This window comes from Symphalangus syndactylus, chromosome 2 (genome assembly GCF_028878055.3).
Source record: "Symphalangus syndactylus isolate Jambi chromosome 2, NHGRI_mSymSyn1-v2.1_pri, whole genome shotgun sequence".
Taxonomy (NCBI): domain Eukaryota; kingdom Metazoa; phylum Chordata; class Mammalia; order Primates; family Hylobatidae; genus Symphalangus; species Symphalangus syndactylus.
The window spans coordinates 79,921,608-79,939,604 of NC_072424.2; the positions used below are offsets into that span (position 1 = coordinate 79,921,608).

Here is a 17,997-nt window from a genome sequence, read left to right on the forward strand (position 1 = left end):
CTTAATAAGAAGCCCATTAACTTTGTACATTTGATTCAAATCAAATATCATTTAAACATTCCCATGTTCATAAAAGCAAGTGTGCTGAGGTTTGCTAGCAATGGGAAATTTGTACATTCACAATCAATGCTGGAAATAGGAAGTTCAGCTGGCAAAAAGTCAAGAGGTGTCTCACTTGCTGAAAAGTAGGTTGCTTTTGCTTATTTGTGTCTTATTTTGTTCTTGAGAATGTAATGGAGAATATAGTGTTTGAAGATACTGGAATAGACATCTCAAAGCAGTTGGTGCATATAGTAAGTTGGCAATAATATTATATTCTTTCAATAGTTCTCAAAGTGAGAAATGAGCTCTCACAAAATAAATACTTAAGTGGATTAAGAATTTTCTATATTTGAAAGTCTACTTTCCAAGTAATCACCCTTCACAAATCTTGCTTATAATTATATTTATATAAAAGAAATTACAGTCTGGGCACCTTGGCTCATGCCTGTAATCCTAGCACTTTACAGGGCACGTGGATTGCTTGAGCTCAGGAGGTCAAGACCAGCTGGGCAACATGGTGAAACCCCGTCTGTACTAAAAATACAGACGGGGTGGCAGGCGCCTGTCATCCCAGCTACTCGGGATGCTGAGGCAGGAGAATCACTTGGGCCGGGGAGACAGAGGTTGCAGTGAGCCGAGATCCCACCACTGCACTCCAGCCTGAGTGAAAGAGTGAGACTCAGTCTACAAAGACAAACAGCAACAACAACAACAACAAACACACACACACACACACAGAGAGAAAAGAAATTACAACTTTTTGTTAACCAGGTGTGGTCATTTTCGCAAACACTATCAACACAAGGTTTGTTGCGTATACTGTTTCTAATTCAAAGACATTTGATAAACTATCATTCTGCTTAAAATGGAGATACTCTTCCCCATTAAGTAAGCATTTATTTTGCAGGGAAAATATATGATTATCAGAATAAAATTGGTCTTTCAACTGGCACCATGCTAGATATAGCAAATTAATAACTACTGAATAGTCAAGCAGAACGACCTTAGTTTATGGTGTTTTATTACATATCACAGAGACTCAAGCACCATGTTATTGCTCTTACATTATGTTAAAATGCTTTTAGTCAGTTATTATGCTCCTCAGAATATGCAAACATTTGCTGAGAGCCTATGATTTGAAAAATGATTGAGAATTCAGATGGATGGATGTTTCTTTAGTGTTCTTTAGGGTTTATGCTAATGGATGTAGATATTCATCTGCATTAGATATTACAAAAGTGATATTTTTGTTAATTTGTTCACCAGAAACATATAAAAATAATGAAGCACATGCATCTTTCTATATCTGTTAGATGGACGGATGGATGGATAAATGGATGGATGGACTGATTGGACAGACAGACAGATAATAGATAGCCTCCATACAAAAAGCTTGTAATGTATTTAGGAAAATAGGCCATATCTCAACAGGTAAATAATAATACCAGGGAACCTAGGCTGAATGCCCAGTGAGTGATCAAGACAGAAAGTAGTGTAAGCTGGGCTAATATATTGAAATCTGAAGTGGTTAAGGGGCAGAATTTACACTACACATTTGTGTTAGATTAGTATTTTAAGAAGAGCACAGGGGAGAAACTGAGAATCAGAAATTCCCCTAATATACTTAAGAATTATTGCATAATGAAAATAAAATATTTGAGTTCTAATTATAGGAATGGGCAATGCCCCTATTTAGGAAGGCTGTAAAAAATGTAGAGGAGCCATAAACTTCTACAGCTTCTAAGTAGAGAAAAGATGATGTTAAACAACTCTTCAGTTGGGTTCGGTAGATCTTCGTTTGTCCAACTTTTTCAACAGGTTACTTACATTCTATGGTTCTCATCTTTCTACTTTTACATTGCCTACTCTCACTAAAAGAGATGTATAGATGTGGACACATTTAAATCAAAACAAAATTACAGGCAATGTTGAATACAAGCTGAAATGTTTAATATTTTTCTGGAAGCAGGAAAACACTATGGGTGAATTTGTACACGAAAAATGGAATGTGCAGTATAGTGCTTAGGAAAAAGATTACACTTTAGAAACAGGCTATTTCTGGGTGGGGGAAAGCAATAAAACCAATCCCTTGGAACAGATGTAGAAAAATACATGTGCTTCAATATTTTTATATGTTTCTGGTCAATGAATTAGCAGATATTACTTATCATGTAATATCTAATGCAGATTACTTATCATGTAATATCTAATGCAGATGAGTATGTACCTCCATTAGCATAAACAATACATTTTATTTATATTGTTGCCTCCACTGGAAAAAACAAAATAAAACATTGTCTCCTAAAAAATGAACTGATAAAGGAACAACACCCCAAATGTTTACAATACCAGGCTGTATGCCCCTTGATTTATAAATTAAATTGCCATAATGATTTTTAAATTATCTAAGTCCATAACAACCTGTGACTTCTGTTATGCACATCACATAACAGATACTAGTGACTGCCCGTTATCTGCTAAGTAAAAGATATCATTGAATACAGCTTATTAGTAATTATTCTCTTAAATTACTGCATTTAATCTTGGGAAACACCATTTTTTCACAACTTTTCTGGTCTAAAAATAGACCAGAAAATTGTCTGGTCTATTCTACTCTGGTTTCAGTGTAGAATAAATTGTAGATAGGAATGAAACATCTTTGCACTCTATCCATTTTCCTTTGTGGATTCTTCCTTGCTATTTTACAATGCTGTAAGCTGAGTCCACCTTTTAGGAGACATATTCTTTCTTAAAACAAAATTCATTTAATTCCTCAATATCTAGCAAGGCTATCCATTTTAATGATCTTGTTAAACGTCTATGTCTTTTTTCCAGTTGTTTTTCTCTTCTGAAAAAACGCTGGCACACTTTGAAGCATTTTGAAAAATCTTTGCCCTCCTCTCATCTTGCTAACCTTTAATTATGAAATTTCAGGTTCCTTGAAATACTTAACATAACCTCTCCTTTCTTAGGTTCTCCATATCGAGACAAAATTACCATAGCAATTCTTCAGCTGCAAGAGGAAGGCAAGCTGCATATGATGAAGGAGAAATGGTGGAGGGGTAATGGTTGCCCAGAAGAGGAGAGCAAAGAGGCCAGTGCCCTGGGGGTTCAGAATATTGGTGGCATCTTCATTGTTCTGGCAGCCGGCTTGGTGCTTTCAGTTTTTGTGGCCGTGGGAGAATTTTTATACAAATCCAAAAAAAACGCTCAATTGGAAAAGGTAAATGTTACTTTTTTGCAGTTTAAATTTAAAACAATTTTTGTTGTTATAATAAAACACAAACCAAAAGAGTTTTTATGTTACCAACTAATGATAATGCTTAGAACTATTGCTCTGAATTGTCTTATGTCATTCATTACAGAACAAAATATTATATTTTGTGAAATTTCACAAAAAGACTCATGGTCACCTTTATGATTTTTTATTTAATTTAATATGTTTAATTGTAGCCAGCTTCAGGAAAAATAGCTATTTCTACTCTTATTACCGACTTAAAAAATAAACTTCTGTTGTTTCAATTTCATTGTGGTTTAGTGATGAGATACAGTTAATTGAGTAAAAATTAGAAACTGTAATATGAAAGAAAAAATACTCTGCAGATTACCAATGAAGTTTTATATACAATATGGGTTAACAGTTTCAAGTTAGAGAGCAAGTTTTTATCTGAATAGCTTTAGTCCAATAAATTTCTAGTTTAAGAAAGATGTTAGCTTTCACTGGAGAAATTACAGTTAATTTTCTACATTAATGAGTGTGTGAAAATAGTATAGTTTCTTTCTGCCATTTAATAGTATTCTTAATCAGTTCTTTGTTTTTTTGTAGCAGAGTCCTTCTAAAAATATGTATAAACTTCAAAAGTATTGAGGCTATTGCTGTATTTTGCATTTGAATGCAGTCATTTGTATAAATGTTTTTTGTATTATCCTTGAAAAGTTTGTCACCTCATTCAGATTCTATATTTCTAGTGCTATAATTTCCTCATTTCTGTAGATACGATGAAGACTAGGAAAATAACTCGTTGAGATGCTACATGATACTTTTTGTATGCAAATTTATTGCTCTGGATATGATGAAACCAACAGTTTAAAGTCTTCTAGTACATTATTTAATCTTTTGTATGTAAACATCTCTTTTGTTTTTGATGAAACTCACAATATTTTAGACTTAACTTTAACCACTGTGGCAGAGTGAGATGATATAATCTTTAATATTTAAGAGGTTTATGAACTTTTATTGGTAAATACAAAGAGCAGAAAAGAGGTATTTTGAAAATAATGTCATATAGGAATACCAGGTAAATATTTTTTCTAATATTCTTTGAAGTGTTTGTACCTTTAGAAATATTTTTGAAAATAAAAATTCTCCTTTATCTCTAATAACTTATGTCATAATTATTTATCCTTCCTGGAATCAGAATTTTGGATACAGTATTTGTACATTTTTGCTTGATTACAGTACTTGACACTGAGGAATGTTATCATAAATGTATATTTTTATAACCCCATTTTGTCTATGACTAAAATAACCAATTAAAGTTTTTGAATAATTCAGAAAATAACATGATTTGTTTTCACAAAACATTCAGGTTGTTATTTGTGCTTGCTTGGCTAACTCAAATATTGGTTGCATTTGTGTGTCTAAGTACACTTTTTATGTTATAATCATTTTTAAAGTGTCAAAATGAACTTTGAAACTAAATCTAAAGAGCTAACCAAAGAAGAAATATGAACTCATTAAGAATGAAAATCATAGAATAAATATGGGTTTTCTACTTGGAACCTCAAATAATCCATATGTAATAATTTTCTTTAAGTTATAGCTCAGTATTAAAGTAAAATGAATTAGTCTCTTGATGATATGTGGTATTCTATTGTACTTACCTCTATGTGTCCCATTCATTTGATTTATCTAGGCTGTATCTTTAGTGCAGTTTTGTTTTACAAATATTTGGTTAAAACAAAAACAAAGGATGTGAGGATTTAATTTTGTAATGTATTGTGCTTCATTGTTATTATGAACACGTTTAGTTGAATTTTTCAGATATTACCCAAATCTCTTGACATTGTGTGGATCTATATGATCCTCTAAAAATTAGAAAAATAAAATTAATGTACCTTTTCAAACGGAAACAATGAAGCATTAACATTGCACTAGAAAGAAATAACTGAGTGGATACTACATGAACATTATAGTCACTCCGCAATGCTTTGCACACTGTTTCCCTATAGCTGCCACAAAGAAATCCAAATTCCTTAGGTTAGCAGATGAGACCCTTTCACACCTGTCCCTATCTACTGCTGTAGCTTTATCTTTTGCTCCTCTCCAATTTGCACCTTTACTACAGCCACACTACATTTTAACTCTCAATTTCCCAAGATTATACTCTTCCTTTTGACTGGAGTAAATCTTGTCTATTATTCTACCTTGCAAACACTCACAAACATTTTGTATTAGGTATTTAAAATGAGACACTAACTTGTCCAGAAAGCTTTCCCTAATCAAAAGATATAATGGGTTTGGGCACAGAGCATAGCTTGTTTCTAAGAAGTGGAAGTAGGTTTTCATTTCCTATTGCAATGAAAAAAAATGTGACTCATATATCTCATCTTTTTACTTAGTTTATTTCAGTTACTGTCATAATCTAAAAACATGTATCTCCTTTTGAGAAAGCTGGGAAGGTATTTTGCCCATTTCAAACCATTTCCAGCATTAAGTCTAGATATCTTCACTCTGTGCACCCCTAAGCATATCTCCATTATCCCATTAACAGTATTGTATTCTTACTTGTTGGCTTCTGTGTATGGGTGCCTTTTCACATATTAAATTATTCTTGCCGTTAGGACAAATACCTAGTATTTTTTGTTTGTATCTCCAAGGCCTCAATTAGTGCCTGGTGGCATAATATCTATCTACCTATCTATTTCTCTATTTACCTACCTACCTATCTACCTATCATTTAAATTAAGAATGAAGTTGATTGCAGTAACTTTTTAAGAAAAGTATCATAAAGAAATTATTTTTCTATATAATTCAAAATGGTAAATTAAATAATTATGGATTTAATAGAAAGGATTCATTTTATTTATTCTGATAAATTAGGTTCTTGGGCTCAGTTATTCATTTTTCTTAAGAAAATTTAGGTTGGTCTATATGATCTATATGGCTGTTTAACACATTACTTAATTTATTAAAATTAGCCATAAGATAGTCCTAGATTTTATCATACATTTGAGAACATACAGAAATTCAGTTCACTTTTACTTATCATAATTGTGTCTTTAACCTAGATGTCTTATATTTCAAAAATAAGGTAAACATTTGTGATATCAATTATTTACTCAATAAATATTTATTGATAAATAAATCTACAATGAATTGTGTTTTGCCCTTTGAAGGAAAGCACGAATGTATTGGTGACTAGTTTGTCAGATATGTCAGATATAATATACATGAAGTTTAGTTGAATGTGAACTTTGTGAATAAAATTTATAAATAATGAATATCTTTCCATATTAAGTCTTACTTTTAATGGTGATAAAATTATAATATAATATATTAATTTACGGGTGAAAACAAAATGCCTTTTATAATACATATTGTAAATACTAGTGAAAACAAATCACTCTTGATAATGATAGGCTTTCTCATAAGTTGTTGGATAATTAAGGTTAATATGCAAAGGCTTCACATTTTTAAATGAGGTCAGGTTAAAAATAAAAACAGAAAATAAAGCTGAAATATGTGGGCCTTAAAGCATTTTAAAAATGGAAATTGCATTCCTTTTAGATAACCACAAGATGGTGTATCATAATTTTTATAAAAAATGGCTTTGTGATGTGAATATTAATGCATCAAGGACACATTGCTTTTTATTTATTCAAACTTTTAAAATACTCAAAAACTTTTCTCATCTGAATGTGTCTGAAAAGGTAACTAATCAACACATGCATTTTATAATTATTTTTCTTTTTGCCTTACCTCTTCTTTGATTTTAAAGATATTTCTACTGAAGTTTCACTGAGAAAGCAGTCCAAGAAACTATTGTATATCTGAGACAATTATCACATTTTGGGTGTGTGGATTTGATTGAAAGGTCTTGTTTCCCTCTTCTAAGACTTCTGGCTATAACAAGCTGCTTAATGTACTGAATTTTGTTTGCTCTGGTAATATTTATAATATGTTGGCTTTGTAAGCAAGAATTATGAGATATCATAATTTTAATTTTTATTAAACTTTTTATTACATGGATTATTAATGTTTAAAATTATGCATTTCTTAAATATTTGAATATGTCTGCTTTTAACAGACATACATAATTTTTCTTTTTTTAGGTTTTCAGCAAGAACAGCAACATAACTTCTATAGTTTGGTTTTGTATATAGAAAGGATATTTTTCCCATGTATTTGAAAATGTATTTGCTTATAAAATTGTTTTTATTGAACTGTCTGAATATAAATTATTGAGTTTCCTGACATAAAAAAAATCTGAAGATGAAGCCAAAAGCACTGCTTTTCTTATTAAGTATAAACTAAGTAAATATGTCTCAGAAATAATATATATATATATAAATTATTGCTCAGATACTGAATTTGTGCAATAGGTGTCCCATCTTGAACACACATTTTTGTTGTCTTTAAAATGGTTAAAATGTATTTTTAAATCTACGTGATATTGTTGTTTTTTAGGACATAGTCTACTTTGGTCAATGCAGTTGTTTCCATTATAGAACACTGGCAAATTTTACCTAAGATAATCTCTAAATAATTATATTTTTTCTGGTGCACTGATAGTTCAAAAACATTTTGTGAGGGCACGTAGAATGTTCTTCAGTGTTTAAAGGAATAACCAATTTGGAATACAGCTGTAAATCAGAGTAGTAGAAGCACAAATCAACAAAACATTTCAATTTGGGGGATGATAAGAAGAAAATCAGAGGGTTTAGTTTAAACACGCAAGACTAGGGATCCTATTTTAAAGGTTATTTATAAGGAAAACACATAGCAAAGCCAACTAATTCTGTATTTCATGGAAACAGAAGAATGAAAACAGGTTGTTTACAGATACCTACATATAAGCTGCTGTTAAAATTTTAAATAATTAGTTCTAACAGGAGCAATGCTTTTTAGAAGAATATACTTTTGGGGTAAGGTATAGGAATGCAAACAGTGTTATGAATTATCAGTAAAAATTTTAGGTCAATATTTATGTTTTGCCCAGTAATGCCTATTTAGAAACTATAAGATATCTATACTTTTTATTAACTACATTCGATGTAAGAAATTTTAGCTGAATTTAACTTAACAGAAGTTAAAAGTTCTAAGTAAATTTTCAGTGTAAAAAATTATAGCTATAAAGCATAATTATATAATAATATAATATTACTTTTTCTTAAAATGCATTTCACAGCTATATTGACTAAAGTTGTGTTGATTCTTGTCAGACTTTATGTATTAAATTTTTAACTTGTTCTTCAGAATTTAAAAAGTATAAATAAACTTTGGACAATTGTCCATTTTTTATTGTTTTTATGTCACTGCCTTTCTTTGAGAGCTGAGTGTCTTTCAATTTCCATGAATGACCTATATAATGACTAATTGGATTAATTTTTAAAATGTCTTGACATACAAATATAAAATACTGTACTTTGAAATGAGGTGTCAATCTTCATTTTGCTTACTGATCTACTTCCAAATCAGCTAAAGGATTTTTAGGTCATTTGTTTATGATAACCCATACTCTTTGTATCCCCATAAATAATTATTTTTAATTAAAATAATAGCTTAATAGATAATTTTACCACCTTATTTTTATAAATGACTTTAGTTTTTAAAGCGTAATACTACATTTGAATACAAAACTACCCTAAGAGCCGTGTAAATATTATCATCTGTATAGTACAGATGAGGATAATAAGTATCTCAAGGGTCAAGTAGTTTTCCAAGGTCAAAGATGCCTAGTCTAACAGTGTTTCAACCATATCAAGCTGTACAGAATGGAGGCAGAATATTTAACTATTCTTCTTTCTCCTTTAATTTTCACTAAGGAAATACATGGATTAGGAGTTTGAATTAGATAAACAGATTATGGGCTTTGGTCATAAGCAGCCTAATAATTTCATCTTCCTAGATAGTAAGCATGAGTTTTGGAATTAAAAAGACTTGGAAACATAACTTTGTTTAACCTTAGATAAAATTACTTAGCCTCTCTATTCTTTTTAAATAAATAAATAAATTAATTAATTAAATGAAACAATAAACAAGTTATGAATGCATAAAAATAGTGTTTTAAGAATTAATTAAGATAGTTAACATACATAGAGGGCTTCTTTGCACATAACTGGCTTATAACAAGCAGCTCTTTTAAAAATAATATCATTATTATTATTTGTAAAGCTGATACATTTTAACTGCCGCACCTTATGAAAAGAAAGTTTTCTAGCTTAAGCATTAGTTATTTGGATGTAACTCTTAAAAAAATCGTATCATTATGACTACTAGCAAAAATGTGATGATTAATATTATTTTTTCTTAAAATGCATTTCACAGCTATATTGATTAAAGTTGTGTTGTCAGACCTTATTTATTGTTTTTTTTTTAACTAGCTTAAATAGGAGAAATTTAAAAATGTGTAATGATCCTCAATTTTTCTCTGTCCCATTGTATTTGCAAAATACAATATGAAGACATTGGGTAACTGTTTCTGTTAGAGTAAAGGTTTCCGAGAATATTTTAATATTTGATTATGTTTATCATTGTGAAATAATCCAGGCTAAAGCATAACATGATTTATAATTTAGTTCACTAAGAAAGATATGTATTTCTTTTGCCCTCATAATTTTTTTCTGTCTGCTTTATAATTTAGTATTCAAAAAATTTACATTTAGCAAGAATAGAGTCCAGGTAAAAAGCTCAGCTGAGAAGGAAATCATCATTAATGAGTCAGGCTAATATGATAAAGCTTTCATAGATGGAAGTTAAGATAATAGAGTTCCTGTGTTAGCTCTGAGACTAGTTAGATACATAACTTGACTTCTTAAGTTTTAATTTTTTCTAGCTGTAAAACTACAGTGATTGATCAATAGGATCATGAAAGATGCTACACGTAAAGTTTCTTTTGACTGCTGAATAGCTTATGTAAATAATAAAACATATTTTTTAAGATAGCTGCTCTAAAACCGAATATCAAGAACAAGGTGGTATATATTTTTTAACATGAGTGATTTAGCCAGTCATTTTCCATCTTTCATTGCTTCACTGTTATATTCATATAGCCTTAGGTCAATTCATACTTCTGATGTATAGCATTAACTGTTTGATGTTTTTAAAAGGCTGCCAATCAAAATAGTTATATTCAAAAGAAAAAATTTAACAGGTCACATTAAATGACATTTATTTTCATTATTTAACACACCAATATCATGTAAAATATTATATATTATATGCTATAAATATTTAATTCCATTTTATTATTATTATCTAATGTGGTGGAATAATTTTCTGCAACTAATCACAGTGACTGTTTTGATTTGTTTCCACTACATATGACTTACAATTCTTGGGCAAATGGCCTACAGAGTCAGAAATTAATTAGAGAGTGTCTAAGAATATATAGTATATCCATAATTAGTTAACAAATAATATAAATGACAAACACAAAATAAAAGCTTGGTTGATATGTACTAGAATATATTAGACCATTGAGATACAATGGTATCTGTGAGATACCATTGAGATACAATGGTATCTGTGAGATACCATTGATAGGAGTAGCTCAAATTTTGGTAGGCTCCAAGTAGGATAAGTAGAAATTGTATGTAGAAATGGTTAGGAATCATTCTGAATGAATACTAAAATATCATTTAGTTATTTTATACTATCAAAATTAGGCCAGCAAGATATACAAAATAGGATTTCCTCCTTAAAAATAAATACTAAATGCAGGCTTGAAAGTAACATATTTTATGATATTTCTTGATCAATGAATACATATATTCAAAAAGAGAGTGATGAGCATAAAAGTTAAATCATGCTGGTTATTTTTCTTCAGATACTGTGTTTTTCAAAAATAAATATATTGCTAAACATAATGGTTTTAACTTTAAAATGAATCTACATATGTCGATTATCAATGTGGAGCATGATTTCAACTACACTTCTAATATAAAAAGAAATCTGTGCTTCTCCAAATGCTGTCACATCATGTTATTATAAAAATATATCTTTTAATTAGGAAGTTAAGCTTTTAAGAATAAATATTCTGTAATATCAACAATGATATTCTTGAAAACATTTACTTGTGGACTATTTATGTATTTTCTTATTACATTCAAAATACAAAATAGAGCTCTTTAAAAAAAAAAGCTCTATAAAAAAAGCAATGTAAATATGGCCAAGTTCATACTATCAAGATTTCCAGATCTACATTGTTTCAAGAATTGCAGATGTGTAAATATAAATTGACTCATTAAATATAATGAATTTTATTAAGAGTTTTACTAATTTAAATGCAATTATACATGCTAACAGCTCAAAGATTTAAATTTTCATTTTCAGGAATCTTCTATTTGGTTAGTGCCACCATACCATCCAGACACTGTTTAGTAATCTTTTGAAACTTACTAAAAGAGGTTTTTAATAATGGTTAGTATCCTTGTGCCTTTCTTTTTTCTTTTTGTAGTCTGTTATATTAATGTGCAGAAACATTTTTATTGTTGTTTTCACCCTAAGGAACTTACCTTATTTAATGACACAGTGCATGGGTTTCCACCCCTAAGGAGTGATTTTAAAAGCAAGATAGTTGTCTTTCTCTTTCTTCTTCCCTCCAGCTTTCCCTTTCTTCTTCTTCTCCTCCTCCTCCTTCTCCTCCACCTTCCTCTCCTTCTCCTTCTCCTTCTCTTCTCCTTTTCCTCCTCCTTCCTTCTTTTCCCTTCCTTTCTTTTCCTCTTTCTTTCTCTCCTTCCTCTTTCTTTCTTTCTTTCTTTCTTTCTTTCTTTCTTTCTTTCTTTCTTTCTTCTTTCTTTCTTTCTTTCTCTCTCTCTCTCCATCTTTCTTTATCTCTTTACCTCTCTCTCTTTCTTTCTCCATTTCTTTTCTTCTTTCTTCTTTTTTTAGTATAACCAGGGAAATGACTGCCTAGTGCACTTGGGTTTTGAGACTTATTTCATAGTCCAATAAAAAGATTTAAAATAAATTTCAATCATTATATAAAGTATAAAAGACAATTAGTCTCTATTTAATGATAATGCGTTAGAATTTTATTTAAAAGTTAGACATGGCAAGTTTTGGGCAATGCACAGCACAGAGAAACAATTATATTTCACAAAACTCTATAGTTTCAGCTTTAGAGACTTACATAAATCAAGATATGGAATTTGCCTTGTAAACTTCTAAAGAAAAAGAAAAGAATGTATATTTGCTGTTGTACCATAAATGAACAGTTCTTTATGAAATCATTGAATTAGTTTAATTTGCCATGTTAATTGTAAAATCTTGCTCAAATCTGAAGATTATCAAGTTTTATAATGGGTTAGAATTATTCTATAAATGAGAAAACCTATCGTCTCACAGTAACTTTATCAATAACCTAAATAAACCTATTTTTCAGGGAAACTTACATTTATAAATAACAAAAGAGCTGGCAAAATTCACCTTATTCAAAGAGAAAATTAATAAAATTTGTATTTTGTCATTATGTAATCGAGACCATTGATTGACTTATGAAAGATTGCTTGATTAAATTTTTACTTTTTAATGGCTTTGTAAGCTAAATAAAGTTTATGATGACAGTGGTGATTTACATGTTCACAATTTTGAGATAGTTGTAAAAGTTGTAAATATAATTTATTTAAGACAATTTCAAATTATAAAAGATAATACTATTCTGGTAATTGATTAGAATGGGCTTTTTTCAATTTATATTATATATTACTCAGCAATATAAACTTAATATTATATGAAATTGCTTAAAATGGTTTTAAATGTTCTTATTTGTAGTCTGAAGTAAGTATGGGGTACTAAATACAGAGTTTACCTCTTAAATTGCTAGAAATAATATTGAGTCATTTCATAGTTGAGCTTGTATGTACATGTGTAAGATTTTTTCCTAAGAAAGTTAGTTACTTAGTCTACTCCCTTACTATAGGCAAATTATTAATTAACATTTATACTCTATTCTGTTTTGAAAGTAATGTAAACAAAATATCTGAAAATTGAGATTGCCAAGAGGAAGGTGTCATAAATTTTTGAAGATTTGGGAAATTTATTGGTTTTAAATGAAGGCTTATTTCAAACAATTCAATGTTACACGTCCTATAACAGTTTTAAATGTCAACGGGATCCGGTTTTGACCATGTTATGTCATCTAATTAATTCTTCTGTTAAATGTTTCAACAGAGAGCCAAGACTAAGTTACCTCAAGACTATGTATTCCTCCCTATTTTGGAGTCAGTTTCCATTTCTACAGTGTTGTCATCATCACCATCTTCATCATCATTATCATCATGTTCTTAATAAGTACATCTAATAGTAGGTATTAAGCAACAAGAAACACTGTTTCCATACACTGGCTGTCAGGTGCCACATAAATCCTTTAATAGAAATATAATTCATGAATTGCAGAACTGCATAATTTAACACATAGTACATAATGCATGGCAGTGACTCTGAAGTTAATGGGAATTCACAAGTCACATTTAATCATCACCCATTACAAGTGCTAATATATTAATGTTTTTATTAATTTAATGTTATTAAACAAATGCTAAAGTTTTGCCTAATTTTATTAGGCAAAATTAATTGTATGCAATATATTTTCACTAGGCTTCTAAACCTGAAAATTTTTTAAGCAATTGAATAAGAAACATTGTTAAATAAGAATTAAAATATTAGAGTCCTGTGTATCTATTGTTGTTAATTCAATCAACATTTAAAGAGCTTATGTGTGTACAGGCAGTGCCATGAGAACTTGATCTCTGCTCCACACAATTCAGGGAGAGAGATACATAGTGCACCGGCAGGTCAGACAGAAAAACAGGATAATGAGTGGAAAATACTGAGAGGATAAAACAAAATCAAGTTGTGAAAACAAAAGAATGTGCCTGGTCAAGTGGAAAGGGCTTCCTAACTAAGTTAAAACTTGAGCCATGTCCTGAGGTAGGGGATAAAGTTGGGATGATGTGAAAGATGAAAGAACTCAGCAGGGTACCAGAACAAGGAGAAACAAAGGAAAAATATTAATGGAAGTCCCACCAATAAAGGGAGTGTGAGGAGAAAGAAAGAGAGAGATGGAAGCAGTGGGGAAGGGGGAGAGGGCTAGATCAGAGAAGTCATGGCGGAAAACAATAATAGATTTGAGTTTGGCTTGTTTCCTAAAGGAGAAAATGTTATTAATAATTGATATTTTAAAAATAGATTATCCTGGTAATTGTGAGCCTTTACAGAGGAGTAGCGTAGACGTAGAATTAGGAAGACCATTAAGGAAACTCTTTAAGGAGCCCATCAAAAGAAAATTAGGATATAGCCAGAGATTGATAAGAAGGTAATAGAGCAGTGTCAAAATCATAAAACTGGATATATCAGGGTATGTTGCTGGAATCTTAGGTGTGAACTGTAGAAAGTTATCCAACCTCTCTCTGAATCAGTTTTCTCTGACACACAGATACCTAATTAATTCAAAGTATGTTTAGACTGGCACAAACTATTATGCAAACAATTTTTTAAATGTATTTTTAAGTTAACATATAAAATTTTACGTATGTATCATATATAACATGTTTTGATGTATATATACATTGTGGAATGGTTAGATATGTCTAATTAGCAAATGCATTACCTCACATATTTATTATTTTTGTAATGAGAACACTTATTCACTCTTTTAGCACTTTTCAATAATATATTATTATTAACTATAGTGGCCATGCTGTGGAACAGAGCTCTTGAAATTTTTCTTCCTGCCTAACTGTAAATATGTATCGGAAAATGACACACATATCGTCTTAAATATTTTCATTATGTTGTCTTAGAAATAGTCTAAATTCATAATCAATAAAGCAGCTAACGCACAAATAAGTCTTCATATGTATCTCAATCAGGTGGGGAGAGAGACTAACAAAATTTTGTTTCATATTTATGACTCTACAATATAAATTTTGAGGAGCTGTAACAATAAGCCCCAGATAAACAGAGGTTCGAGCAAATCCAATGAGATGGGAACTAAGACAAAAACAACATAGGGTCACATTTTTTCTCATTTGATAAATTATCAGCTCTCAGTTATCAAGCTAATGATGACAAAAAAGTTAATATTTGTTTGTAGATGTCTAACATGCTATAATTTGTCATTTCATGATTAAGTCATATTTGTTTGTAATCACTGTCAATGTTTCTATAGGCATAATCACAAAAAAGACATAATGAAATGCCAGAAATTGTTTTCCATGTTTTATGTCTGTGTGAGTGCTATTTTTGTTGTGAGATGTACAATGAAGAATCAGTGTTCAAACAACATTTGCATATCTCATGTTGTGATCTGAAAAGTAGTATGATTTGTCTATTTTTTTGTATCAAGAATGGGTTTCTGGTATAGAATTGTCATTGTATTTAAATTTTAAAGTAGACTTCTGTGTGATGCTAATCATTTTTATATAACGTCATAAGAAAATTTAATATATGTGTAATATATACATTACTAGCTGGTTGTTCATTTCAGTATCGGTGGAGATTTTCTTTAAACTAACCCACTTTTATAGAATATTTTAATTATCATGGGTTGAGTGTTTAAAGTGTGATAATTTGTTATAACTTTTACAATGAAAATTTTCGAACCTTCAAGGATGTTATGTGACAAGTCTGTTGGGAATGATTTTAATATTGATCTTGGACAGTTACAGTTTATGTATTTTGTAATATTTAATTTTTCTGTGTTCTTCTGTAGAGGTCCTTCTGTAGTGCCATGGTAGAAGAATTGAGGATGTCCCTGAAGTGCCAGCGTCGGTTAAAACATAAGCCACAGGCCCCAGTTATTGTGAAAACAGAAGAAGTTATCAACATGCACACATTTAACGACAGAAGGTTGCCAGGTAAAGAAACCATGGCATAAAGCTGGGAGGCCAAACACCCAAGCACAAACTGTCGTCTTTTTCCAAACAATTTAGCGAGAATGTTTCCTGTGGAAATATGCAACCTGTGCAAAATAAAATGAGTTACCTCATGCCGCTGTGTCTATGAACTAGAGACTCTGTGATCTAAGCAGTTGCAATGATCAGACTTGATTTACAAGCATCATGGATCAACCAAGTTACACGGGGTTACACTGTTAATCATGGGTTCCTCCCTTCTTCTGAGTGAATGTTACATGCGCATTTTGTGGCTGTTTTCAAATGCAGTCCAGTGAGAAATAACAGGTTCCTTTTGAAGCTTAACTGTTGCCAGGAGATGGAATATCAATGCCCAACAGGGCAACCAATAAAAGTGTCACTAAGAATATAAATATTTGGAATCAGCAAAAACTGTAGTGTTACAGGAAACAGTACGGTCTTCTGAACACCCAGATCATAGAGGTGATGATGTTACTAGCCCCCAACTACTCAGTATAATTATTGTCCGAATACACAGTATGTGTTTATAGGTTGTGAAAAAATGTAATGCAAAACAAATTTGAATCCCATGGCAGTTGGAATATAAAGCAGATATTCATCACTTATTTTCTCTTTTTTCTTTTCTTTTTTTTTTGACAGTCTGTGTCACTGATTGAGATAGAAATGCCAATTATCAAGGCAATAATGTTTTCTTAAGTTCCTTAAGGCAGAAGATTTAACATGCAACTCTACCAGATCCCTTCCCATTCCCCCAACAGCTTTTCTCTAACCCCCATATCCCAAATAATAATAATAATAAAAGCAGTTGGTTCAGTGATTCTGAATTAAAAGGATAATGTTTTGCAATCTTCAAGTTGTAAAAAAGGGCTGAGTATTGGCTGTGTGGAAGACTAAAACTTTCATTCTAACATTCAGACATAGCTATCCAAACCCTTGTTCCTGCTGTAAATGAACTTGATGGAGCATGGGCAGATCTCAGTGATACGAGAAAGGGGACTGGTCATCTATAGAAAAATCTGTGAGAGAACTTGGAAGTGGACTGCGTTTATCAATACAGTCACAATGTTAAATGAACAAAATTCTTGAACAGTTTTTTTTCAAAAAATGTTCAGGTTTATTTGTGGAAATGCAAGATTTCTATGAAAATAGTTTTTGTATGGAAATTTTTGTAATACTTTTTATCAACAAAACAAGAACATGTGTTCCTGTCAGGGGTGTGATGTCAAGCATGAATGGTAGTGCGTGTGCACCACCAACGTTTGGTGAAAACTATTTTTATCAAGAAAAAAGGAATCATAGAAGAGAAATATTTTCAAGTTAGATAATATAAAAGCTAGGTGCACTACCACCACTGCTTACCATGCCACACCCCTGGTTTCCACGAGGCTGACAACATACTGTAATGAACAATTGTGTGTAAAATGGTAAAAGACACAGACCTCTTGACAACATTGTGATAACAGTTGAGTGCACACAGTTTGCTGTTTGAATCCAATGCACAAAATTAAAAAAAATCATTAAAATTATGTTCATTTTACTTTCAGCTTTGTCTTTCATTTTTCTCTTTTATGTGTAATGAATGTACCATACACTCTTTACATTAAGAGAAGCACATATCCTAAATATTTCTAGATCATCAAGGATGGCCACTTCCCAACTACTTGAAGAAAAGAAGAAAAATGCTTGGGGGAGGACCTACTCAGATCTGGAAAAGCTGGACTAGGATATAAAAAGTAATCTTAAGTTCAGAGCAGTTAAAATAAGACAAACAGTAGTTCTAGAGGTGACAGACATGATATTACCTTTTCTATGAGTGGATATTGACTCTGTACATTAGGTTGTATAAGACTGTAC

The 17,997-nt window shown here is 30.9% G+C and overlaps 1 protein-coding gene across 5 annotated transcripts in view; it reads left to right on the forward strand.

The window, feature by feature from the left end:
• GRIK2 (glutamate ionotropic receptor kainate type subunit 2) overlaps window positions 1–17,680 on the forward strand; it is a 677,547-nt gene extending 659,867 nt beyond the window's left edge. For 4 of the 5 annotated variants that reach the window (XM_063619929.1, XM_055259866.2, XM_063619928.1 and 1 more), the window contains 2 exons: window positions 3,015–3,265; window positions 15,981–17,680. In XM_063619929.1, coding sequence (XP_063475999.1) covers window positions 3,015–3,265; window positions 15,981–16,145 — 416 coding nt within the window. In that variant the 3' untranslated portion in view covers window positions 16,146–17,680. Of the gene's footprint in view, window positions 1–3,014; window positions 3,266–11,599; window positions 11,687–15,980 lie in introns of all 5 variants that reach the window. The other variant, XM_055259887.2, reaches the window with a different exon arrangement.
• Window positions 17,681–17,997: the final 317 nt, after the last annotated feature.